Genomic DNA, 27,790 nt, shown 5'->3' with positions numbered 1-27,790 from the left:
TCAATTTACCAAACCGTGAAAAGATCCCTTTAAGCTGGCTAGTGTTTTAATAAGAAGGCGATAAGAGGATACGTGATCGGCTTTAAAGGCAAAACATACACTGATTTGCAACATTTACATGTATAACACACTTAAGGCATTTATGAAAGAGGATTCTTTAAGCGCGGAGTTAATTGTTTTGATTATCGCGAGTGAGAATGGTTGTGTGTGTTTTAAAGTTGTTTGGGTGATAAGTTATCTTGTTTTTTGTGCATGACGATAACGATCGAAATAGCTCCAATTGCTGAAACCATAATGGCTGCATCCATGCAGGCCTTAGCAAAAACTGATGAAAATCAGGATATTACAAGAAGTAAAATAACATCAGATGACAAAAAACTTATATTATTTCTCTCGTGGGCCGAAGAAAAGGGATTTGGATTGAGTGACAAGGTAAAACTTAAATTATTTCTCTCATGGGCCGAAGAAAAGGGATTCGGGTTGAGTGACAAGGTAAAATTTTATGCAAAAGTCTTGTTTATGGGCAGGTATAAAACCCGAAAATGTCCGGAAAACCCGGAAATCTTTGAGGTAAAACCCGGAAAAGGTAAAAATGGTTATAAATGCATTATTATTCGTCCAATATTTATTATAATGGTATCGTTGTAAAGAAGAACCTCCTTCCGGTAATGGCGGGTGTTGACGTGTTTTTCATAGCTCGTCGAAAAATAGTGATTATGTGACTCTTTTCGGGACTCATTGGTCTGAAAAGCTATAGGGGTAAATAGTAGTGCTAGTGACATGTGGTGGTGTTTCGAGTTTTGATGAGGACTATGTGAAAAGGATATATTTGATCATCTATAACGCAAAGGTACTGCCAAGATCCACATATTTGTTTTCGTTCATTTGCTTGTTTGTTGACCTAAATTTCTTGAAACAGGTTTCTTCTGTTTCCGAGTAGTTGTCAGTGTGTGTTATTGTTGTCAACTAATTATTAGCTATTCAGCTACAATTAGCTACAATCCGCTTACCGTTAGTGCATATAACGTTACATTTCGTTTCACCTCGTGCACCTCGTACTGTATACTTGTGATCTATACTGTTGAAAATTAAAAGTACTGACATGAATAACCATTCAACACCTGTACAGGGAAAACGTCCTGAAAAGCGTGACTTATCCACTTCTAGTATTGACCTTGAAACAGAGAGTTTTTTTTTTTAACTCTGACTCTGACATCATGCAGAATAGCCAAATCATCAGCCAAATCCAACTTAGCGAGGCGGACTTGGAGTGCATCTCCCAAAAAATGCATGCACTGTTTAAATCTGATCTGGAGGACATGGTACGTTCAGTAGTACAGGCTTTCATACCACAGGTCATAACTGGAATTAACGCCTCACTCAATGACAGAATTGAATCCCTCACACAGGAAAATACGAATATCAAGAATCAGGTAGCTGAGCTTCTGTGCCAAGCAGACAGAGCGGAGCAATACAGTCGCCACAACTGCCTACGTATCACAGGTATCCCGGAGGCCAGAGATGAGGACACGGACAACATTGTAGTTAAGATGGCGAAAGACCTTGGCGCCGATCTGTCAATCGATGAGATTGATCGCTCCCACCGAGTAGGACCGCCAAAACACTCCGGGCAAAAGGCCAGGGACATTATTGTCAAGTTTGTGTCTTACAGGGCCCGTCAAAAACTTCACAGTGTGAGATCGCGAGCAAAATATTCTGAATGTTATAAAGGGAACTTTATTAACGAGTCGCTTACAAAGCTTCGCAGTGAATTGTTTTTTGATGCGCGCAAACTAGTGCACGATAAACTTGTTGAAGGCGCATGGACCCACGACGGCAATATATCAAAGCATGACGTATTTTAACTAGTGATGGCAAAATTATTCGAATACTCGAATATTCGATTGAATGGTCAGTATTCGAATAACAGAATTGATATTCGCATATTCGCATATTTTTATCAAACGTAATTGCCCTTATATTAAATGACCTACGAGCCGCTTACTAATTGGCACCCGAAATCATTTTGGATAAACGTGTTTGATGTGACGTTCTTCGTGTCAAACTGCGGCCCGTATCAGCGTTGGTGTACGGAAGAAACACCCTTTGGAAGAAACACCCTTCCCTATAAACAGCATAGCGGAAGAAATCCCCTTTCACATTTTGCATACGCGGAAAAAACACCCTCGATAGTTTTGCATAATGCGGAATAAACCCCCTTTTATATCGGAACAAACCCCCTTTCCATATTGTACTAACAGTTAAAATCACAGGTAATAAGCGTCTACGCTTGTATTTGTGGTTCGTTTATTCGATAGCGTTGGTTTTAATTAGTGTTTGTTTTTTAGAAAAGATTCACACTCAACCCCAGATATTTTATTCATTTGATCTTATGTTAATATAAAAGGCTATAAAAAAGGTTTAGCAACCATTCAGAATTTCCTGACCAATTACGTGCCATTTCGCCATGTCCTAAATCCTAACACGATTTACGCCCGGTTTATAATTCAGAAACACAATATTTCTGACTGGACCTTCAAAATTATGAAATGAGCACAACTGCTTATTTTCAATCACAAAAAAACATAACAAACTATGATATGAAACGATGCGTGACGTGACTGTTGTAAAACTCCATCAGTCAGCTATAAAATAGAAGTTTATGGGAATCTTACACGCATCCTTTAAGCTTAATGGTGTACAACAATTTCGTAAACGTGATTTTCTGCGATACGATCTCAAAACGTTCCCAAGCAGAACTCAATACATGTGAATATGGAAAACATATTAACGCTGATCAACACTTCATATCTAGAGGCGAAATACAGCATACTGTAAAATGATCTGAATGGTTGAATGGTTTCGTTTAATGAATACATGCAGTCAACACACGCAAACACTTCTTTATGACCCAGAAGACTGACTGGCTGGTCTGGCTGGCTGGCTGGCTGGCTGGCTGACTGACTGACTGACTGACTGACTGACTGACTGACTGTGACTGACTGACTGTGACTGACTGACTGACTGACTGACTGACTGACTGACTGACTGCTGACTGCCTGCCTGCCTGCCTGACTGACTGACTGACTGACTGACTGACTGACTGACTGACTGACTGACTGACTGACTGACTGACTGACTGACTGACTGACTGACTGACTGACTGACTGACTGACTGACTGACTGACTGACTGACTGACTGACTGACTGACTGACTGACTGACTGACTGACTGACTGACTGACTGACTGACTGACTGACTGACTGACTGACTGACTGACTGACTGACTGACTGACTGACTGACTGACTGACTGACTGACTGACTGACTGACTGACTGACTGACTGACTGACTGACTGACTGACTGACTGACTGACTGACTGACTGACTGACTGACTGACTGACTGACTGACTGACTGACTGACTGACTGACTGACTGACTGACTGACTGACTGACTGACTGACTGACTGACTGACTGACTGACTGACTGACTGACTGACTGACTGACTGACTGACTGACTGACTGACTGACTGACTGACTGACTGACTGACTGACTGACTGACTGACTGACTGACTGACTGACTGACTGACTGACTGACTGACTGACTGACTGACTGACTGACTGACTGACTGACTGACTGACTGACTGACTGACCTGACTGACTGACTGACTGACTGACTGACTGACTGACTGACTGACTGACTGACTGACTGACTATAATAATAATGATAATAATAAAAAACATTTTCTTATTTGGTCTTGTTAAAATTATATCCCACAAATGAACATTCATTAACAAACAAATACTCTTTTTTTCAATTAGATGACAATTAAGGGCTTCAATTGACTGGCGAATAATAATTTAGTTTCTGTGATCACAGTTTTAAAAGACATTAAAATGTTTCTTTTTATAAACGTACATGATATCGTTATTTTAAAATTTCAAATAAAAATAAAATTCTATGACATTATGTTTTTCCTTATATTTGTTCTTGAATAGTTGGTGTACTGTGCATGCCTTATTAATATGTTTCTTTATATACACGTACATGCTATCGTTACTTTAAGATTTAAAAATAAAATAACATTCTATGACATGATGTTTTTCCTTCTATTTGTGCCCGATTACAGTATCGGTCATAGTATTAGCCGACAGCGATACACTTATTCGATAGCAACGTTAATAAACAGCCTCGTATTTAGCAAATGGATATAACTTACAAAACAATGGAAGTTAACACAGAACAAGTTTCACTCTTTTCTGATATATTTCGTCTAAATAGGCTTTTTTAAAGTTTGTTTTTACAATTAAGCTACATTTTCTTTCTATTTCTCAATACCACAATTGTATATTCAATTTTCTGTGTCAATAAATATTAATTATCCCTACCGGATACGAAACTGAGAAATAGCAGTTAAATCGATCCAGCCGTTTTACGCGAATATTCGAATATTCGATTGAATGGATTACCGATATAGGTATTCAATGCCATCACTAATTTTAACTATACTTATACGATGACTCAGTGTGCTCCGTAGACGGACCCTACATATCCCCTATGTGGGATACGTTTAAATGAAGTCAATTTGTTATGTTTTACTGTTTTAGTGCACGTTAACAATTGTGGACCTTAATAGGTACTAAATATGAAAATATCAAATTAAATATTACGTGCAGTCTAATCTTGCACGTAATCCTTAACTTCTAAGACATACTCATATTGCATCTAATATCAATGTGCTAACATTTGATTGAGTATAATAGTTATGCTTTACTGTTTTTTGTGCACGTGAACAATTGTAGACTTAAAAAGGTTTTAAATATAAAAAATGTTCATATAAATCTAACGTCTAAATAAGGAATATTAAAAGTAATACCATATGTTTAAGACAAAATCATTTTGCATAATTTTTTGTCAACAATGTACTTTAATTGGACTGAGTTAATTCGTTATGCTTTCCTTTAGTTCTTCTTAGTGCACGTGAACAACTGTGTACTTAAATAAGTGTTAATTATGTAACTATGCATACATATCCAACGTTTAAGCTTAATGCTTAACATGTTTGTTTCTTATTTTTGCAGTAGTATTCTTGACCATATTTACAAAATCCTTGATCAACGATAGTCGTTCTCTCTTAAATGTGCAGACTTAACGTGTACTTAATAATCAATATTTAAGGCACAAACATATTGCATATTGTACGTAATACTTGATCTTTAAGATAAAATCATATTTATATTGTAAACAATGTACTTACATTGATTGAGCCAATTCGATATGCTTTATTGCTTTTTAGTGTGCTTGAACAACTGTGTACTTAAATAAGTATTAATTATGTAAATGTTCATATATATCTAACGTTTAAGCTTAATGCTGAACATGTATTCCTTATTATTTTATTATTTTTTCGGTAGTAATACTTTTGACTGTATTCTCACATTTCAGAGTTAGTAAATCTAGCAATGTCTACACGTGAACATTTTCTTTAATTGCTTTCACACTATTACAAGTTTAACGTGCCAAATCTTATTCTCATTTTGTAACTTTAATTGTGAACATCACTTACCTAATCGTCAAAATTTATGTTTTAACTTATTGTTATCTCTGTCGAATGCATCACTTCGTCTTTGGCCCACGAAAACCGATCACCAAAATAACCATTTGTTTAAAATGTCTTAACCACTTAAAAAATATTGAAGTGACCTATACTCATAAAATGAAATCATACATTTTGATATTGTTCCCTATTTCTTTTTTTACAATCATTTTTTTTTCTTTGACTATGTAAAGGATGAAGGATTCGTGGCAGTCTCGTCTATTATAATTCGGAAATATAACGTACAGTACCTAATTTTTCAATTGTTTAACGATCGATACCCATAACATCTTACCAAGATACAAAGCGATCGAATTGTTTTTCATGTTCCAAAATCTGTTTACTCACTTTACTCTCACTTTACAACAATGAAATTCCTCTTGTATCGCCACTTAATATAATCAAAAATCAATCCCAACTGTCCCGGTCCATTAAACGACCATACAAGCGCATGATAGTTGGAAAACGCTTGATTGCCAATTCTTATTTCTTAAAAAGAATAATATATATATATTTCTTATAGTCATGCTAGTCACATGGCTGACATTATTAATGTTGCTTTCTGGAGACATCGAATTTAACCCAGGCCCGTTATCAACTTTTTCTTCTGAATCCTCTGCCACGTAGTCCAATAATTTTACTGATATATTATTTTTACTGATATATTATCATTGCAAAACAACTTTTCGTTTATTCAGTATAATGTACAAAGTATACGGCACAAGATTGACATTCTCACAACAGAGCTCTCGTATTTTGATTTATTATCTTTTTCCGAGACTTGGCTTAATGATTCAATCGTAACTGACGAACTTCTTATCCCCTCATACCAAACACCGGAACGTAAAGATCGAACACAGAACAGCCACGGTGGGGTAATGTTATATGTAAAAGATTTTATACACTACGAACGTAGACTGGATCTTGAACTTACTACATTAGAAACTATTTGGATTGAACTACACTTTAAGAGTAAAAGGAATGTTCTTTTGGGGTTATTTTATAGACCACCAAACGCGGATGGCCGGGATGCAGCATAAACTAAGTTAATTGATGACTCCATCGGTTTGGCAATCGAAACTGGTTTATCAGATATTATAATAACCGGAGACTTTAATCTAAACAGCAATCAACCCTCATAAGCCCGAAAACTTGATTATTGGTGTACTGAATATGGTCTTGCTCAAGTTATTGACAAACCTACGCACTTTACGGAAGGTTCTTCATCTATTCTTGACCTATTATTAATAAGTAATCTTGATAGCTTGGATTTATCAGGTGTTTGTGATCCTTTTCTTGACCAACAAAATCGTTATCATTGTCCCATACTGTGAAACCATTTATTTTCGTCGGCACAAAATTTCGCCCTTTTTATAAAAATGACTATTTCGTCCGCTCTTAAATTCGCCCATTTCTGGTTTTGAAAAAAAAAACAACGTCCGAGTTGTTTGTAATACATGTAATACGCGGTTGCGAAAAAATCGTGCTGGGGAAAGAGAGGTGACACTTGGTAGTCACTTGAAGAAGGTGGGCCTTGTTTGGCATATGCCAATTAACAAGTCTGTTATTTTAGGTGATAGTAACTGTCCCTTATTATTTAATGTCATTGACACGTTCTTTGTTATGATTAGCGGATAAGTGGGACTGAATAATCGTTAACGAGTGTTTTAAACAACGAAGCCAATTGCCAATTAGTCTTTTTCCATTACTATCACGGTCAAACTGATAACAATCTTACCTTTATCGGCGCCAATTAGAGATGGTGCGAACATTATGGGTTATAATTAGCGTAAGCAAATTATTTTGGTCATATTTCATTAAAGTTTCAAGCGTTTTGCATTGTAAATATTTGATCATTTTAAGTACAGTAATTTGTCTGCAGTTAAAACCAAACAACCAAACACAAATCAAAATGTTCTTTATTAATTTGTAACACAGCGCAGAATATATTTCAGTCAAGTGTTGATCACACATCGTCATATTTTAATTGCGTTTAATAGTATTGTCTTTAATCCGGATTCGCCGCGTGTAGGCTGTATAATCTGCAACACCCCTGAAAAACACAATACACACAATGGGTAATAAAGTTGTTAACAATTAGCGCTAATCAACACTATTATACCTAAAATAAGTCGACGCATTCGATACAGCCTTATTGCATTCGCGTTTTACAGGAAATGTCAGTTGTCAGTACACTGTATAATGAACACCCCTTTGTGTCAAAACCGGATTTAACTTGAGTGTGAATAGTCGACTGTTTCATGTTATTTGTATCAATACCATCTGTGTATCTGTATTATAAGTATACCAGTCAACAAACAAGGTGCGCGCTTCCGCATATGGGTATTCGGACGTTCAAAAAATTGACCTACGGTTTAGCGTTCACGCCGTCGAACGTATTAAGCAATATAACTCGGATGGAAATTACGACCTGCTTCGCGAAAAATTCTCTACATTTGATTGGGATTCTATTGCAAATGATGATGTTAACACTTATTGCGTTAATATCACCGATATTATTGTTTCTAATGCTAAATATTGTATCCCAAACAAGTGTATAAAAATTAAACCGCGTGACCCACCCTGGCTTTATATGCACATTCGTCGAATGATAAGAAAACGCAAACGTGCCTATCATCACGCCAAATCTAAAAACTCAAATTATTATTGGTCTAAATTTCGTAAAATTAGAAATAAGACAATTTTATTGATAAGGCAAGCGAAAGATCAGCATAACAAAAGTTAAAGCAATAAACTCAAACAAAACAACCATTCATCTAAGGACTGGTGGAGAATACTTAAGTCATTTATTAATAAGCCTAGTAATAACCTAAATACAGCACTCCTAAATCCCATTGACAATACTACCACAACCGATTGTTTTGAAAAGGCAAATATCCTAAACATTTTTTTAAAGTAAGTCCAAAATTGAAATCGCTAATGAAGACATGCCGGAACTCACGAATTGACCGATAGCAAACTCGTTGCAGTCTCTATGCATTACACCTACTGATGTTCTTGACATTCTTTAGTCACTTCCGGTGGACAAAGCATCGGGGCCAGATGGAATTATAAATCGAATTTGAAAAGAATGCCAAAATCAACTGTCCACTCCTCTTTGTCAGTTCCTTAACGTTTCACTAAATAAATGTATCATGCCGAGTTGTTGGAAAGAAGCTAACGTTAGTGAAGTTTTCAAAAAGGGCGAACCAAAAGTAGTTATCAACTATAGACCAATTTCACTTTTAAATATAATGGAAAAGGTTTTCGAAAAAATAATTTTCAAACACGTATAAAATCACCTCATTAGTAACAAATTACTTACGCCTTTTTAGTCTGGATTTTTGCCAGGTGATTCAACTACTAACCAACTGACATATATATACGAAACGTTTTGTAAAGCCCTCGACAATGGTTTATAGGTAAAAGCTGTCTTTTTCTATATCAGTAAAGCCTTTGATAAGGTCTGGCACAAAGGTCTTCTCCATAAACTAAATGCAATTGGCATTCGAGGAAAGTTACTCTCCTGGTTTACTAATTATCTTCATAATAGACGTCAACGCGTAGTACTTCCAGGCGCAGTCTCTAACTGGGCAATATTAGAAGCCGGTGTTCCCCAAGATTCCATATTAGGGCCTCTGTAATTTTTATTTTTTATTAATGATATTGTGTTCGACATCTAAAGTAATATTCGCCTTTTTGCTGATGACACTTCTCTATACATTATTATAGATGATCCAATCATCTCATATACAATATTACAAAGTGATATCAACAAAATATCTAAATGGGCTTTAGATTGGCATGTATTATTTAATCCCTTAATATCTGTATCCCTAACACTTTCCAGAAAGCAACATCAAAATCCATGTACTTTTACAATGATGTCTAAACAAATACCAGAGGTCGGTTCCCACAAACATCTAGGGGTTTTCCTCTCTAAAGACTGTACATGGAACATCCATATTAAATACATAACAGAAAAAGCATGGAATCGAATTAATATGCGAAAACTAAGGTTAACACTTGATCGGAAATCTCTTGAAATAATTTACATATAGTTTATTTGACCTCTTATCGAATATTCATATGTGATATGGGACAATTGCACCCAAGCGGAAAAAAAACGAAATTGATAAAATTCAAAATGAAGCAGCGCGAATCGCTTGTGGATCGTCTTAACTAGTGTCATTGACTGACCTGCATAAGGAAATTAACTGGGAACCGCTTCAGGACCGCCGTGAAAAACATTTATTTACATTATTCTACAAATTGCAAAATTCACTTACCCCACAGTATTTGACCGACCTTGTACCCCAACATGTTGGATCTGTTGCTAGGCATAATCTTCGCAATGCTAATGACTTACGTACTTCCGAATCTAGAACAACTCTTTACTACAATTCATTCGTACCCGCAGTCACTCGAAAATGGAATAACCTACCAGATGATGTTAAAAATAGTGAATCGTTGAATGTACTTTAATCTAAACTTATCAGGAATACAGTTATTACACAATCGTACTATTACATAGGTAAACGTCATTCTCAAGTCATTCACACGCGTTTAAGGACCAAATCCAGTTCCCTTAATGAGCACCTTTACGCAAAAAATATTATTGATTCTCCTCTTTGTCGCTGTGGAGATATCGAGTCTAACTTCCACTTCTTCTTCATATGTTCATATTATAGCGTAATACGGACAAAGTTAATGAACGATGTCTTAGGAATTATAAGTCCTGTAGACCTTGATACGCTCCTCTTTGGCAATACATCCCTAAACGATGCTGATAACTCTACTATCTTTCTTTGTGTCCAACAATACATCACCGAATCTAAGCGTTTCTCATAACAATCCGATCCTGACTCGACGTTGCATTTATTTGCCTTTGACCCACAATCAAAGTCCTTCATCCTATCTTGATTACCTCACTTTTTAAAATGTGTATTAATTCTAAGGAGAGAAACTATATAAGAACTTGCTTCTTTCGTTTTAATCCTTTTCTTCTTATATTGTGTAACATCTGTATAATATTGTACATGCCATACGAAATAAATATGTTTAAACTAAGAAGAACCTCCAAAGTTTCTAACCATGTAAAAATATTTTATGGCAGAGTCAGAAAAAGCCTGTAAATAGCGGTCAAAATCGGCCTATTTTAAGTTTTTTTACACACAAAAATGCCTATAGGAAAACCCGGAAAAGGTAAAAGTTGTTTTAAAAACATTATTATCAATTCGATATTAATAATAATGGTACGTTTGTAAAGAGTATCCTCTAACGTTGCTAACGATGTAAAAATATTTTTTGTCGGTGTCAGATTCTGGCGTTGAATCGCGGCCAAAGTTGACCGATCGTTATCGGTTTTATTTCACAAAACAATCTCTTGAGAAAAACCCGGAAAAGATAAAAGTGGTTATAAAAGCAACATTTTTCCAACCGACCACACATTATTTGGTACCGTTGTAATGGTATTCTTCCACCGTTTTTAAATATGTAAAATATATTGTGAGAAAAGCATAATATGAAATAAGGCAAAGCCTAAAAGCGAGCTCGATTAATGTTGAATAGAAGAAACCACGGACTCAAGATGACAATATACAATATACGCTCCGTGAAGAAACTAACCAAAAACTTATATACAGGTAATATTTGAATTAAGTTATTAAAGGCACTTCCTAGCAGAAGAACGTGGAGTTCGTAAAGACTGGTATACAAAAATAAGGAAATGAACTTTTTATTATTATGTTAATCAGCAATTAAACAACGAACGGGTCAATTTTTAAGGGTTTCATGTGATCTAAGGAACTGAACTGTTAGCCCAAAACCCTGCCCAAAACAGATTGTCACACTATCAGTTGCCAGCCTTGAAACCACAAGTTTACCTACGAAGGTCAGATCGGGATTCGAACCCGAAATCACCCCATGAGCCATCTAAATTAGCAATGATTCCGGCCTTGGTTGCTCTACCAATTAAGCTATTTTGACCTTTTGAAAAATATATAGGTAAAATATAACGCTGTATAATAGCATGATTAACTTGCTTAGCAAAATTTACAAAAAATTACATTTATTTGAAATTTTATTATTATTTAGAACAGTATATTGTCAGTGATTTAGAACAGTATATTGTCAGTTCAAAAGGTCACATGTGGTAATGTTTGAAAAGCCCATAAAAGCTTCTGTTTGTAAAATGGTGCTAATTTTCCGACTGTGTAGTTCAGATAAAATCTCCTTAGTGTGCACATATCTGGTAGAAACATAAATGGTTCTAAAACCAAATGCGGATAAGAGCAACAGAACAGTACTTGTAACTAAATAACTTCATTTTTTTTTTAAAGCCCACAAGAGCTTCTGTTTGTAAAATAGATAAACTCACCTTATTTTGGTACACATCTGGTAGAAATATATATGGTTCGAAAACCAACTGCGGATAAGAGAAACAAAACAGTCCGGGGCAATTGCACTTTACCGGTACGCACTCTTACCCTAGCCCTTATAATTTTTGTGCAGTTGCGCGAATTTTGGAATCCAAAATGGCAGCGTACTGGTAAAGTGCAATCTAGCCAACATAAATTAGGATTTAAGCGGGACTGCACGATTTTGTCAAAAATGATAATCAGCAATTAAACAACAAACAGGCCATGTTAAAGGGTTTCATGTGACCTGACGAAATGATGAACTGAACTGTTAGCCCAAAACCCCGCCCAAAACAGATTGTCACACTATAAGTTGCCAGCCTTGCAAACACAGGTTTACCTACGAAGGTCAGATCGGGATTCGAACCCGAAACCACCCATGAGCCATCTAATGATACCGGCCTGGGTTGCTCTACCAATTAAGCTATCTGACCTTTTGAAAATATATATAGGTAAACTGCAATGCTGTATAATAGCATGATTACCTTGCTAAGGAAAATTTTACAGTTATTCGGACATCCCCGTTCTTAGCAAAAACAATATTGACTAAAATCTTTTTATTTAAATTTATAAATCTTTAAATCGAAACATCTTCATTCCTTTTCATAAGATAATGTTTTATTAATTTTGCAATGCCTTCAGCGCTTTAATTTTAAATTACGAGATGTATAACCTGAAAATATTTAACATATTTTAAACGCATTCTCGATAGATTTAGCGACGACATTAAACGTGGTGTGTTTTTAACTGTAAATTATTTGTTTTTAAAAAGCATCAACAATGCAATACGTTTTTCGGGTTGTGTGTTTGTCATGTATTATTGTAAACTTCGATAGGAATAAAATAGTGTGGTTTAAAATAAATTTCGATAAAGTGATGGGAGAGTAGAATGTGGATGTGCATTTCGTTTGACTCACTGGATCTTAATGACACGTTGGACGTGAAATTTTAATTAACAGTAAAATTGTTGTTAAAGCATCGAACGCATTTCGGATTGTGTGTTTGTCATGCATACTAGTAAACATCCATAGGAATGAAATAACTCTTTTCTAAATGATCGCGGTTTTGTAAAAATTTGGTCAGAATGGTTAGCATTCGATACAAACGTTATAAAACAAAAAGTGTGGTTTTAAATAAATTTCGAGAAAGTGATGGAAGTACAAAAATGGAAGTGCATATCATTGTTAATATACCTGTACATTTTTGCGTTGTTTATTCTGAATCAGATGAAATCAAAGGCGATTTGTTAAAGCTGGATGTCGAAGGCATGAATTTCATCTTATTGTACGAGATAAATTAATATCTCTTATAATAGAAATGAAACTTCAAAAGTAATTGTACTGGATGATATCATAACATTATATCTAAATATATATTATATTTCTAAACATTAAGACATTATTGTTGTACCAAAATCCCATACCTTTATCTCAGTGCTTGTTCATCTCAAATTACCATGTGCAGTATGGACACAACCATTTTTTCATCTAGGTTTGTCATTTTGTATCCAACACATCTTTTGTGATACCATATATTCAATTTGCATCTTTTATTGTAAAATTTTACCATTTCACCAACTATACCCGGCAACTTACACGTGCAAAAATCTTAATAGCATAACTTTTTGCTACTTTACACGGCTTTTTTTGGCACTTTTTTATTTTTGGAAATCTTGTAAAAGGGTTTTTATTAATACATTCTAACAAATGTGCTCTCATATTTGGTATATCATATCTGATAATTGAGAAATCTACATCATAATTGTTGTATAATACCTCAGTAAGATTTGCAATTGCAAAAACACCACAATCTGAGAAATAAGTTTGACGTTGTACGTCGGGTATTTGAACTTGAACACTGCGCTCTCCATTTTCATAGATTTGAGCGATTTGAATTGAAATACTACTGTTTAGAGTTCTTGGAGATTTTAAACTGTCAACCAGAATAACATGTCCATACTCCTGTACATGTCCATACTCCTGTGATTGGTATGATAATACCCAGTGATTACTGCCGTTGTAATGTATTTGGGCGGAAGGCGGATTTTATTTCCTTAAACGTTTATTTATACCCCAGGTACCTGAATCATCATTGAACTCAGGAGCAAGTAGTGTGTTCTGCATCCCACTGTCAAGCGCAAATTGTTCTTTTAGTATTTGCTAAGATTTATTAATTATTGGGTCGTTCAGCCACCCAGATGGATTTTAACTAGCTCTGAATCTATTGTAGATATATTTGCAATTTCTACACTGTCGTCTTCCGCATCATGAAAGTCCATCTGATTTAAACACGCCTGTCCTCACTGGTTTATGAATCATCACTGCTTATATTTAATTGATTTTCTTCTTCGAGAACGTCTTCTTCAATTGAACTTAAATTGTTGTCCAACTTTATTTGTTTACAATAAGTGAATAAATTGTTGGTGTTCCGGCTTCTTTTTGTAGACGTTGGTGTTTTTTGGGTCGATGCTATCAAGTTGGTGAGCTTTTGTTTTAGCGTAGTGTCGCATGATTTTCTAGTTGGTGTCATGAGTATTGAATCGAATGCTGGGTCAACTTCAAAGTCGGCTTTTTTTCCTTTTTTTTTGTCCCTTTTTTTTTGGCAACACGCGGTTTGCTATTTCTTCGAAGTAGCGTGAGATTTTTAACCGCACGTTTATCACAGATTCCGTCAATATTCAAAGTCATTTTAACCGCCAGTAGGTGATAACAAAGTCCAGTTGACGGAAAACTACATGTTTCTTTTGGCTTGAGTGTAACCAAACGTTTAGAGCCATGTATTCCCTCAACAATAAAGGTTTTCATGGATGGTATTAATTTTATTTTATCATCATTTATAATAAATTCCGCCAAAGCTTTTTGGGACATATTCTTTTCAATACCCTTCCTTTCCCCAAAATTTGTATCGTCAATAGAAGTGATGTTTTTATCATTAATTATTTCAAATGTTTCTCTGTCGATAACATTTTCTCTTGTTTCAATCGGTTTATCAGTAATTTCACCAGCTTTTTGGAAATGCTCTAATGCTTCTTTCGCTTGTCTTAAAATATCATCCGGTGTACAGGATATTTGATGTACATTAATTTCACTTCTGTCTAATCTGGCGTATTCACAGTCTGTTCTTAACTTAAAATTACCAAATCCAGCTCGACCACATTGTATGTCCGCATAAACTGATTTTTGACGCATTAGTTAGTTTAAACATATTAAATCTACCGGTAGCTCTTTCTTGTGTTGTATTGCTTTTATCATATTGTTAATTGATTTTGCGGGGTTATTTGTTATTCCTGAGTAGGGATTGTATATATGCCTAATTTTTCTAACACCCAACGACCAGAATCATTCAAAATGGTTTGATGCAAATGTCTGTCAAAATAGTTCTTAAATTCCTGGCTCCACTCTTGTTCTATTTTATTTTTATGGTCAGTGTAATTGTCTTCATTTGCACATTTCATTTGCAAGTCTTGCACATGTTAAGTGTACACGGAGAAATCATCACTTTTTGCATTTAGTTTTCTTTAGCCAAGTATTAATGTCTGTTCGTACATGATACCAGCAGTGAATAATTTGTATATTGGGTAGCGAATTGTGAATTGCTAGTTTTATTCCGGCTTCTCGATAACAAATTAGCGGAAAGTGTGTTCTTTTTAAATTGGGAATATGTTCCTTTATAACACTTAAAAACCTTGGAATTTTGCGTCTCTTCGTTCGTGCATCATGAATGCAACGGGCACTATTTTATTGCCTTCAAACAAAATATGTTGATATGACAGAACACTAACAAACAAGTGCCCCATTTTATAAGTTGTGTCATAAAACATTTTTAGGGGTGTATCCGAGTCGAACATTAGTAATTCATTGAATTCTGTTAGTATTTCTTCCAACCCAGATATGCACACAAGGGATGGAAAGACGTCAATTTGTTTGTTAAAATTTTCTTATTCTATTGAAATTTCACAGAGATTATATATTTCGTCGTTGCTATAACGTTTGTCACTTCTACTTTTGTTTATCATAGTTACATGATTTCGGATAGGCAAATCGGATAGCATACATATCATGTGACATATAATATTTGGTTGCTTATACGACACTGAATAATAAACTTCATTTCTTTCAAATAAAAAATAATTTAACCTAAAAAAACACATATAAGTGTTATTAGCATGAATTCAGGCAACGATTTGTTGCATGTCAGATTAAAAAAAAAAGAATTGCATACACTAAAACTCTATTAAATGTGTAACTTGTGAAGGTGATGGTAGCAAGGGATGGTGCATGTGCACATCATGGTATGATAGCCATATCAGACATATCAGACGGAGAGACGTTGTTCCAGATACCAAGAAAAATGCTGCTCCATCCCGGCACCACTGACATCAGCGACATACTCGAAAAAGGTTGTTAACACTAATACTTAAATATTTAATCACATTGGGTTAAAATGTTGTTGTTTTTTCTGTTGTTAAGTATGCAAACTAAATAAATGCTACATTATTTTAATAAACTTCAACATGTTTTTAAGTATTTACCCCGGGGGGGGGGGCGGGGCGGTAACTTCCCAAATTTTAGGGTAGGTGTGTCCCACTGAGACTTCCGAAATGTGATCATTTTTATACCGGAACTCTGATAAAGTAGACCTATTTTGATACAAGATATTTGAAGAAGCAGACCCATTTGTATACGTTACCATTGAGAAAATGGACCCATTTCAATACAACAATTTTGAAAAACTGGACCCATTCCAATACTAAAATTTGATAAAGAGGACACATTTCATACTAGAATTTTAATCTCCATCATATCAATACAGTATACTTATTGAATTTGCAATTACATGTTTATTGTAAATTTCATATATATTATGTATCATACAACTTTGCCATTTATATTTACCATGAAATTTATCATTACCCATTTTGATACTGATACTTTCAAATCTATGTGCATTTATATACAAGCAAATTTCTGATTTCAATACCCATTTCTTTACTCAGATGCTCAAAACCATACCCGTATCTATAATTTTAGTCGAAAAACACACCCTATATTTTCGGCACAACCCTATATATTACACAAACTTTATTTTAAAAGTTCTGACTTGTTTTATCTGACTTGTTTAATTATCTTTCCAGAAAAAGATCAAATACAGGGCTCGAGTGGCTGGGCACCCTTGCTGATCTCTCTCATGTATGAATACACCAGTGAACAGTCACCATGGAGACCATATTTCAATCTTGTTCCAGACTTCACAGAACTAGATTTGCCCATGTTTTGGAACAAGTAATAGCAGTGCACATTTTTGCACATTTAACTGACTATAATTATATATTTCATGTTAATGTCATTTATAATTAATGACATGAAATGTTTTCTTTAAAAAAATAAGGAATTTGTTAAAATTTATCATTTGCTGCTAGAATATTCAGTATGGAAATGTCCTTGCTTTCTCCTAAATAGTCTGTTTTCTTCTATCCATCATTGTAACAAATATCTCATACAATGTAAGGTCTTATATTACCTGATGCATTATGCAATCTGTATGATAGGAACTTTCATGCATACAATGTAAAACAATCATATGTCATTTATTAATTCATTCATTCAACTGTCATAATACAATATGATTTAAATGTATGGTATTCTGAAGTTATTATCAATTGAAATATCAAGTATAATTAAATGTGTTATTTGTTTTATATGTTTGCTTTTAGGGAGGATCGCAACAGTTTGTTGAAGGGCTCGGGTGTTAATTGAGGCAGTTGAAAAGGACCTTAAAAATATTGAAGAAGAGTTCACTACCATTGTACTACCATTTATAAAGGCCCATGCAGACATATTTCAGTAGGTGTCCATTTATCCTTTGACATGACTCATTTTAAGTAAGTTTTTTTTATTATTTATGTTTCCTTATAAAATTCATTTTATGACTATACTTCCAAGGTATGAAATGTTGCTCTAGTCCGTATTTTCAAACATATGCTTATAGGAACCTTCAAAAGTACGACCCAAATTAACTTCTCTTTAACAGCTGATTGGATCTTGCTCAAACTTCCACAGTTGAATGACCTTAATGTGTATAAGTTACACAGACTTTTGACAGATTTATGGCCCTAGATCCAAACATTGTGTTTTTAAATCATCCTTATTTAATGGCAGATTGCACTAAAACTTTGATAGCTTCCATGATCTTAATATAAATACGAGTGTTGCGATATAAAAATGTTGCATAATTATTTTGGCCTTTTGTCCTTTTGTCAACTGTAGTGGATTTGTTTGTGCCCAAAAATGTGTTTTCATCAGACTCACTTTTTATTAAAGATAAATGAAATGTACATAATATATTTTGTATGGTTACTCTACAGCTCCCAGTGCCAAGAATTAGAATTCTACAAGAAGATGGTGACATTTGTGATGTCATACAGTTTTACTGAACCTGCCAGTATGAGCAATGATGAGGAGGATGATGATGGTGATGATAATGATGATGAAAAGTCAGGAAGTCCGACACCGATGATGGTTCCCATGGCAGACATTTTGAACCATATGACAAAGAACAACGCCCATCTAAAGTTTGAAAAAGAAGCCTTAAAAATGGTGGCCATTAAAGATATACCAAAGGTAGGGAAAATTTATGAAAGTGAAGAGTGATGTCGGCAATGTACGTCACAACTGTGCAGGTGTTGTTTATTGGTAAAGGATTTTGTTTCGTGATGATGAATAACCTGTTAAAGAGTCTGTAATCATACATGTTTACATATTATCCCATCCTAAAGCATGTGTTTGTATGACCCCATGATCTTAATGTAGAAGGCATATAATGCTTGCCCTGTTTTGTGACTGTAATTCTTTCCCTAGTTCCTTCAAGATTAACTAGATTTAAACATTTCTCCTAGCACTTACATAACCACCAGAACAACACTGGTTACATGGTCATTACTTCCAAATACTAGATTTTATAATATCAACTAGCCCTAAGATGGTGACAGACTGACAGTGATGTGATTTTAGAAAAAAAAACTCAGTAGAATAAAACACAACTGTACCTCCCTTATACAGTTCATCAAACTCTGCAATTTTAAATAGATTGATCAAAGTTAAGAACTACCGGTATTTGTAGAACTTCTTTGGTATTCCAGTGGAGGAATTCAGCTGAAATGGAATACTCACTGTTGCATGGTCATTTGCAATCCCCCCATATCAGCCAAACTCGCTTTTACCCTGACCTTGTATATCAGGGACATCAGTTCAAACCCTTATATGGTCCATCTCATAATATGTTGTTATTTGTGCAGGGGGAAGAGGTGTTCAACACCTATGGAGAGTGGCACCAACTGGCACCTACTGCACAACTGGCCAACTGGCACCTACTGCACATGTATGGCTTTGCAGAACCCTTCCCAAGCAACCACTGGGATACGGTCAGTTCTCGATTGCTTTTGGCACTGATTAATTCTTGAATTTTTTCCTTGGAACTCATTGAATTAGTGGCAGTTTCATTTTTTTTAAACACTTGTTATTTTACGTATTAAGTTGTAGTTAAACTGGGTATGTAGACTCTGTTTCTGAGTGTTGCCGATAATCCTGAGCGTATGTTACTTTAGATGCAAGTGTTATATATTTTGTCAACAAACATTTGTTACTGATATAACGTTATGCAGGATATATCTTCGGTTTAAAACAAAACTGAAATTATAAAGGCAGGTAAGTCTCTGTTTTAAAACATGTGTAAATGATATTAAATATGCATGTTAACTCTTCAGCTTAAAACAGTATTTGTTACTGATATTAGATATGCATGAATATTTCTTGTGTTTTAAACGTGTCTAACAAATAGTAGGCTATAGATAAGCATCCAACATTTTCTGGCCACGTGTTACTGATATACGATGTGCATTAAAAATCTTCAATTTAAAGGTGATTTACTGATATTAGATATGCAATAATATGTCTTATGAATTTAACGTATCTTAATAATATTAGATAAAAGATAAGCATATAACATATTGCCATGTTTTACTGATGTTATATACACATGTTATTTCTTTTGTATATTCTGTACAGGTGGAAATCTCCTCGCTAGTCATCGCACAAGCAATGGAACTGTTGTCTGTCAACACCCAAGATATGATTAAAAAGAAAACAAGTCATTTAGCAGATCTGGTAGGTTTTCGTGGCGATGTGGAAATAAATACCTCATATAGTATCAAATGAAAGTATGCATGCTGTATTCTTGAACTGACTTAGTTCATGTGTATCCTTCTAGAAAGTACAAGTATCAAGTTGAGTCTAGTATGTGGTGTCTATTGTCCTCTGTTTCACCTTTCATTTGATAACGTAAACTACAAACCTTTTACTAATTATCTTAACAATCGTATTTATATTAAGGCCATGTACAGGTGGAAATCTCCTCGCTAGTCATCACACAAGCAATTGAAGTGTTGTCTGTCAACACCCAAGATACGATTAAAAAGAAAACAAGTCATTTAGCAGATCCGGTAGGTATTCATGGCGATGTGGAAATATATACCTCATATAGTATCAAATGAAAGTATGCATGCTGTATTCTTGAACTGACTTAGTTCATGTGTATCCTTCAAGAAAGTATCAAGTTGAGTCTAGTATGTGGTGTCTATTGTCCTCTGTTTCACCTTTCATTTGATAACGTAAACTACAAACCTTTTACTAATTATCTTAACAATCGTATTTATATTAAGGTGATGTACAAGTTGAAATCTCCTCGCTAGTCATCGCACAAGCAATGGAAGTGTTGTCTGTCAACACCCAAGATACGATTAAAAAGAAAACAAGTCACTTAGCATATCTGTTAGGTTTTCATGGCGATGGGGAAATAAATGCCTCATATAGTATCAAATGAAAGTATGCATGCTGTATTCTTGAACAGACTTAGTTCATGTGTTTCCTTCTAGAAAGTATCAAGTTGATCTAGTATGTGGTGTCTACTGTCTTCTGTTTCACCTTTCATTTGCTAACGTAAACTGCAAACCTTTTACTAATTTAAATACCATTTCATGAGAGAGGTTAATGTTACTTTTAACAAATAAAACTATATTTTAAATATTTACTCGATATTTTAAAACACCATTTGCAACTCTATTTACATAACAACTTACCCGGTAATATTGAATGTATCCTAGTATGAATGTCAGCTGTGATAGAAATGTTATACAGGTATTATTATATAGGAACGGAGGATGCCTTTGTTCTTGATACATTTGTTCCAGTACATTTGTTATTTGAGAAAAAATGGTATTATGTTATATGTTGCATATATCAGTCACAGTATTAGTATTATACGTACATGTTTTTGTTTTCAGAATCTTTATGGTCAAGATGTAGGATTCATACTTGGAGTCGATGGAGTGCTGGATGAAATGCAAATGTGTGATGCCCTCAAGGTAGACCAACTTAGTATATTCTATGCATTTAAATAACATGCCTTATTGCATTACACTAAATGTATATGATATTTTAAGCTGTCGTATCCAATGACAAACACATATAAGTATTCGATTGTACCTTAACAAATTTGACCATTGTCAATGTTTCTGGTTGGCTCTATCGATGCAGGTGTCTTGTATGAATGAGTCACAGCTGGAGAAGCGAACTCAGAACGAGGGCTGGGAAAGTGACGAAGAGGAGGAGGAGGGGACATCACTGTGCTATGGTAAGGGATCTACATAGAAAGTTGTTTACCTTAGGCCAACTGAGAATCAGTCTGTGTAAGACAGTTTTAACTGAAACATTTTTCATTTAATGTTACAAATTGTGTATTTTCAGACAACTTCATCAACTTAAGCAAGGAATGGAAAGCGGTTTTAAAGAGGTCAATAACTCTATAAATAATAACAAAGACCTATAGAATATATTTTATAGGTCTTTGACAATAATGTATTATTGTGTATTAGATTTTGTCATTTATATATTACAAACAGCGATTTTGAATTAAAAAATACCATTTTATTTTCGAAATAAATGAACACACTAAACACTATTTTACATTGAAATAGGTTTACTTGGTCTTGCAAAGATGTTGCACGCGTAAATCATATTTTGATTTGGAAAATTTGCTAACTAATGAAACTTTTTAACGAGTATTTATTTCGTAAAGAACAATATATATACTCTTCAATATTGTTCGCCATACAATATGAATTCAATATAATAAACAGAGTCTAGGATAGGCGCCCCTCCCCCGGAGAAGTGCCCGCTCAAAGATTTTTCACTGAGCGGAGATTAGCCCCTTCACTGTTTTTATTGGGCGGAGAACTGCCCTCCTGCTGAAAAAAGGGGGCGGAGAAGTTGATGACCCGGATAAGTGCCCCATGGGGAGGGCACTTATCCGCCCCTTGAATTATTGTGAGGGGGCAGATATCCACCTACTTAATTATGACAGGAAGGCACATATCCGCCTCTCAAGATTCGATAGGAGGGCACCTCTCTGCCCCCTTTAAAATAAGGGGGCACTTCTCCGGGGGTGAGGCACCTCTCCGGGGGGGGGGGCGGCGCCTCTCCGTAAATATTGGCAATACTATTAAAATGACAATTCAGGGCCCACTCTGACACACACAAAACTACACCCATAATTTTAAAGTAAATACATGTATGTCACCCAATATCATGCAGTAAAAAACTAAAATACTATTGAAAGTATCATAACAATTAGCAGAACATATGGGTCATATGCATATCTCATCATTATAGTGAAGCTTCAGAAAAAAATAAAGACATAATTTATAGAAAATTACGTAAAGTAGATGAGAACCTCGCCCTGGGAAAACCGAGCTTAATGGATGTGGGTAAAGGCCAAGATTTGCCTGTGCAGTCCGCAAAAGCAAATCACAGACCATGTACTTTGTGTCTTAAAGAGACTTCCGTTTAACGAAAAAAAATCAATCAAAAAGAGGTGTCTCACCTGATTGCCTTCACAGACTGTTCATGCTAATCTAATAAGGCACGTACATGTATTTAGCTCGTTTTTTCTGTTACGAGGCTCAAATCATTCTCAGAAATCTCAAGTAAGAGATACTGAGATACATAATAATTCTTAGGGGATTCACTGAAACGAAACGTCCAAAAAGTATGAGTCGTGTTCTGAGAAAACTGGGCTTAGTGCATGGTCGTTAAGTGTCGTCACAGATTAGCCTGTGCAATCCGCACAGGATAATCAGGAACGACACTTTCCGCTTTTATGACATTTTTCGTTAAAATGTAGTTTTTTCTTAAGGGGCCTTTTCACATTTCGGTAAATTGACAAAATTAAAAAAAGTTGTTTCAGAGAGCGAGAGAGAGAGAGATTCGCAAATGTTCGTTGTAGTTATGATATTTGTGAGGAAATAGTAATACTGAACATTTACCATGCTCTAAAATATCCATTAGTTGCTTCTTTTGACGATTTGAAAACCTGAAAAGTATCAAATAAAGCGTTGCAACGAGAAACGATGGAATAATTTGGAAAGTTCTGTTGTTGTCGTTATATTTTGGGAAACTACGAGGATTGCTTATAAAAGTAAACAAGAGATGTGTTTGTCAGAAACACACTGCCCCCTATTGCGCTGCTTTGAAATAAAATTTCAATATATCATTTGGCAGGTTTATAAATTATCTCCCTTTTAAAGCATATAACTTCCCTTTGATTGTATTTTTTTACTTTTGACCTTGAAGGATGACCTTGACCTTTCACCACTCAAAATATGCAGCTTCATGAGATACACATGCATGCCAAATATCAAGTTGCGATCTTCAATATTACAAAAGTTATGGACAATGTTAAAGTTTTCGGACGGACGGACAGACTGACAATTCAACTGCTATATGCCAACCTACCGGGGGCATAAAAATACATCCGCTGACAGCATTAGCACGGATGGTCGAGCGGTCTAAGCGGGAGACTTTTTACTCCAAGTCTCCAGGTGTCAGTTGTTCGAGCCCAGTTTAGGGTTACTTTTTTTCCTTTTTTTAGTTGTATTCTTGTTTTTTGACGGGGAATTTTTAGGTCCAATGTTTAAATTTATCAATATAAAGCATTTAATGACAAGTTTCAATACATGCGAAAAGCTGTGAAAAGGCCTCTTTAGCAAAAGTCAAATTTAGGCGGAAAGTGTCGTCCCTGATTAGCCTGTGCAGACTGCACATGGTAATATGGGACGACACTTTACGCACATGCATTATGCCCAGTTTTCTCAGAACGCGACTCGTATATTTCCTGTGGGTAATGAATTTTTTTTTTAAATCCAGTCAGCAATTTTGGTTACATTAGTGAAAATCGTTACATATACATATATTTCCTGTACGGTTACAGTAGTGTAAGATGATTACATTAACGCTATATTATGCGAACTATCATGCGGTCAGTCGCCGTATATATAAAAGTCCAACGTGTCATATTTATGTTTCTGGTCCTCTGTGGATGGCGTGGACTTTCATTGTTCTGACATGTTCTTAGGAGCGCGGAGCTGACCTTACGGCGATATTCGAGAAGTATAGAAGAGGACAAGGCGATGCTGCAGTCATCGGCGAACAGTGCCAGGCAGAAGTACTCCCTCTACACAGTGAATGGGCAGAAAATGCTGTTGCAAAAACTCATAAATAAATGTATCTGAGACTTTGTTTTGTTTTTATGCTCCCCATATATATATATTGTGGTTCCTTACTTCCTTACTTCCGTCACACTTTTGTTACTGTTTCTCATAGCGCCTTCAATATTTTACCGATCTCTTACATATTTGGCATGTGGGTACCTTGCATGGACCATTGGACCTCTTCCTTTTGATGATGTTTGAGGTCACTAGGGTCAAGATCACTGAGGCAAATAATAGATTTTTCCGTCACAATTTTGTTACAGTTTCTCATAGCACCTTCAATATTTTTCCGATCTCTTACATATTTGTGATGCAGGTACCTTTATGGACCTGAGGTCACTGGGGTTAAGGTCAAGGTCACCGAGGCTAATAATATATTTTTCTGTCACAATTTTCTTACAGTTCTTATAGCGCCTTCCATATTTTACCGTTCTCTTACATATTTTGCATGAAGGTACCTTGCATGGACCACTACCTTTTTATGATGCTTGAGGTCACTAGGGTCAAGGTCAAGGTCACCGAGGCTAAAAATGAATATTTCCGTCACAATTTTGTTACAGTTTCTCATAGCGCCTTCAATATGTTACCGATCTCTTACATATTTGGCATGTAGGAACCTTGCATGGACCTCTACCTTTTGATGTGCTTTGAGGTCACTGGGATCAAGGTCAAGGTCCCCGAGGCTGAAAGTAGAGTTCACGTCACAATTTTATTACAGTTTCTCATAGCGCCTTCAATATTTTACAGATCTCTTACATATTTGGCATGAAAGTAACTTGCATGGACTTCTACCTTTTGATGAGGTCTGAGGTCACTGGGGTCAAGGTCACCGATGCTAATTATAGATTTTCTCAACGTCACACTTTGGTTACATTTTCTCTTAGCGCCTTCAATATTTGATTGATCTCTTATATATTTGGGATGTAGGTAACTTGCATAGACCTCTACCTTTTTGATGAGGTTTGATGTAACTGGGGTCAAGGCCAAGGTCACTGAGGCTAATAATAGATTTTCTCAAGGTCACACTTTTTCTACACAATTAAACTATATATCGACAAAGCATTATTGGGGAGCATCCATCAGTTTTACTGATATCCTTGTTATTTTATATTTTTCATTCCTATAAAGAATACGTACATGTTATGTTGTGAAAGAAAATGTCTGATCATCATAGAACTCCATGTTTAAATGCTGTTTATTGACTGTAAGTTTTCTTTGATCCAAAAAGTGATGGTATGTTTTGTATATTGGCGATGCCACTTTAAAACGAAAGTGTTTGTCCGTTGTGAATAAGTGGTAATGATTACCGGTATTCATGACGATGTGGATTTCGCTGTAATCGTTGTTTTTACGTTTTGAAAACGGACTTGATAGAAATTTCAATATTTAAAGTGTCGCGTTAAAGGAGAAGGTGTACTTTAAATTCTTTTGTTTATGGATCCGCTGGTCCCAAATGTTGATATAAATATGTCAGTAGAAATGATCTCAACAAAATTTGGTTGGGCATATTTGACAAATGAGACAATATTGTTGAAGTGATTATATCATTTCATATTAAGCAAAAACCTTAAAAGTATGCAAAAACTTTTTGGACTTGATATGCTAAAGTTAACAAACACGGCAGATGTCACTTCGTTAGTTGGTTATGTATTGTGTGGAGATAGGTGAAAATAGCGGTTGCGAGGACTGAGTGCTTAATGTGAATGGCGTTCACACTTATCTCAGGAAGCTGATATGATGTGATATAATCAATTATTGTTGGAAAGATCGACTTTCCATGTTTGTATTCAATACTTGGGTTTGTAATACTTTTGTTTGAAGGGCTTTTGTGTGTTTGCTATTAGCGATTACTCGAGAAGTCAATATATCTGCGACTTTGATTTTTATTGTTCAGTGGCAGATATCTTATAGCATGTCTGCCGTTTATGTTGAACAAGTTACCAAAACGGGCTTGCGTTTGTATAGTTAAATTGTATGATATTATTCATATTAAACTTTTACACTGACGGAGTAATGGTTTTTTTCCTGAATGTCGATGGATACAATTGATTTACTTAGTGGTGTACGTATATACATATGAGCCACGCTCTGTGAAAAGGGGGTTTAATGAATGTGCCTAAAGTTTCGTCCCAGATAAGCCTGTGCACGCCGGACAGGCTACTCAGGGACGACACTTTTCGCCGAAACTTTTTGTTGCTAAGAGGAGACTTTTTGTAAACGAAGAATTATCATACAAGCGGAAAGTGTCGTCCTTGATTAGCCTGTGCGGACTGCACAGACCAATCTGGGACGACACTTTACGCACATTCATTAAACCCCTTTTTCACAGGGTACGTTTCGTACTTTGCTGATGAGACTTAAATAAACTAATAAACTAAACTACTTTTCGTTGACTGCGTTGACCTCATTGCGTCTCCTTTATCACTTACGCAGTCGAACTTGTATTCTTCATGTGGTCATAATAAAAAGAATGTCGGCTGTGCGACGAGTGAAAATCAATATGTCGTTACCATGGTACTTTGTAATTTCCATGAAGCTGCTGAAAGATTATGGTCATTATATATGACTGATCAGGTGAGACATGGGGACATGATGACACGGTGATAATATGTGTATATGCTTGTAAACGTGCAAAATATCTTGTTTCAAAGGGGTTTCAAACGATTTCTATGCGCGTAACTAAACCGTCTGGATTTACCTAACGATTGAGGTAAGTATAATTATGTTTGTATATTAATACATGTATTGTTTTCCAGCTATATGTTATTGTTATACAACAGCTTTATAGATGGCATTACGTTTCTTTGCACATAATATATACCAATGCGGTGTTATATCTAATTAGAAAGTCCGAGAACCATATTTTCACATACACCTCGCTGCATTTCTCGGCTGGGTCTAACTGCTTTTCAACGTTAAGAAAACAACGGAACTATTCACGAGCTTACTGGTTAAATATTGGATATCAATTCATGTCTTATTTACCCAACTTTGAGTGCCTTTGAGAAATGTTCATCCATTAAAATTTGTAAATACGGGGGCAGTCTCTTTACAACGAAATCGTGAAACATTACTTGGTTTCGTGTTCGCAAAGATCGACTGTCTGATACGGTGCCAGTAGTGGTATACATCCACGTTTTAATTAAATACATGCAGATGTACAATGATGT

General features: G+C 35.4%; 2 protein-coding genes across 7 annotated transcripts in view; both read left to right on the top strand.

The window, feature by feature from the left end:
• LOC127853498 (N-lysine methyltransferase setd6-like) overlaps positions 1-26,626 on the top strand; it is a 45,008-nt gene extending 18,382 nt beyond the window's left edge. Inside the window, exons 5-11 of one of the 6 annotated variants that reach the window (XM_052388057.1) lie at positions 18,384-18,639; positions 19,314-19,439; positions 20,083-20,181; positions 21,357-21,437; positions 21,610-21,706; positions 21,820-21,865; positions 24,485-26,626. In XM_052388057.1, the coding sequence (XP_052244017.1) occupies positions 18,384-18,639; positions 19,314-19,439; positions 20,083-20,181; positions 21,357-21,437; positions 21,610-21,706; positions 21,820-21,865; positions 24,485-24,641 (862 nt within the window). In that variant the 3' untranslated portion in view covers positions 24,642-26,626. Of the gene's footprint in view, positions 1-18,383; positions 18,640-19,313; positions 19,440-20,082; positions 20,182-20,417; positions 20,517-21,356; positions 21,438-21,609; positions 21,707-21,819; positions 21,866-24,484 lie in introns of all 6 variants that reach the window. The other 5 variants (XM_052388066.1, XM_052388095.1, XM_052388087.1 and 2 more) reach the window with 5 other exon arrangements.
• LOC127853566 (N-lysine methyltransferase setd6-like) lies at positions 129-17,862 on the top strand. The gene is made up of 4 exons (XM_052388180.1): positions 129-432; positions 16,274-16,418; positions 17,154-17,301; positions 17,733-17,862. The coding sequence occupies exons 1-4, from the start codon at positions 253-255 to the stop codon at positions 17,773-17,775; spliced, it is 516 nt and encodes a 171-aa protein (XP_052244140.1). The 5' UTR covers positions 129-252; the 3' UTR covers positions 17,776-17,862.
• Positions 26,627-27,790: the final 1,164 nt, after the last annotated feature.

Source organism: Dreissena polymorpha, chromosome 1 (assembly GCF_020536995.1).
Source record: "Dreissena polymorpha isolate Duluth1 chromosome 1, UMN_Dpol_1.0, whole genome shotgun sequence".
Taxonomy (NCBI): domain Eukaryota; kingdom Metazoa; phylum Mollusca; class Bivalvia; order Myida; family Dreissenidae; genus Dreissena; species Dreissena polymorpha.
Note: the sequence above shows the minus strand (reverse complement) of the source record. Positions and strands in the feature narration are given on the sequence as shown.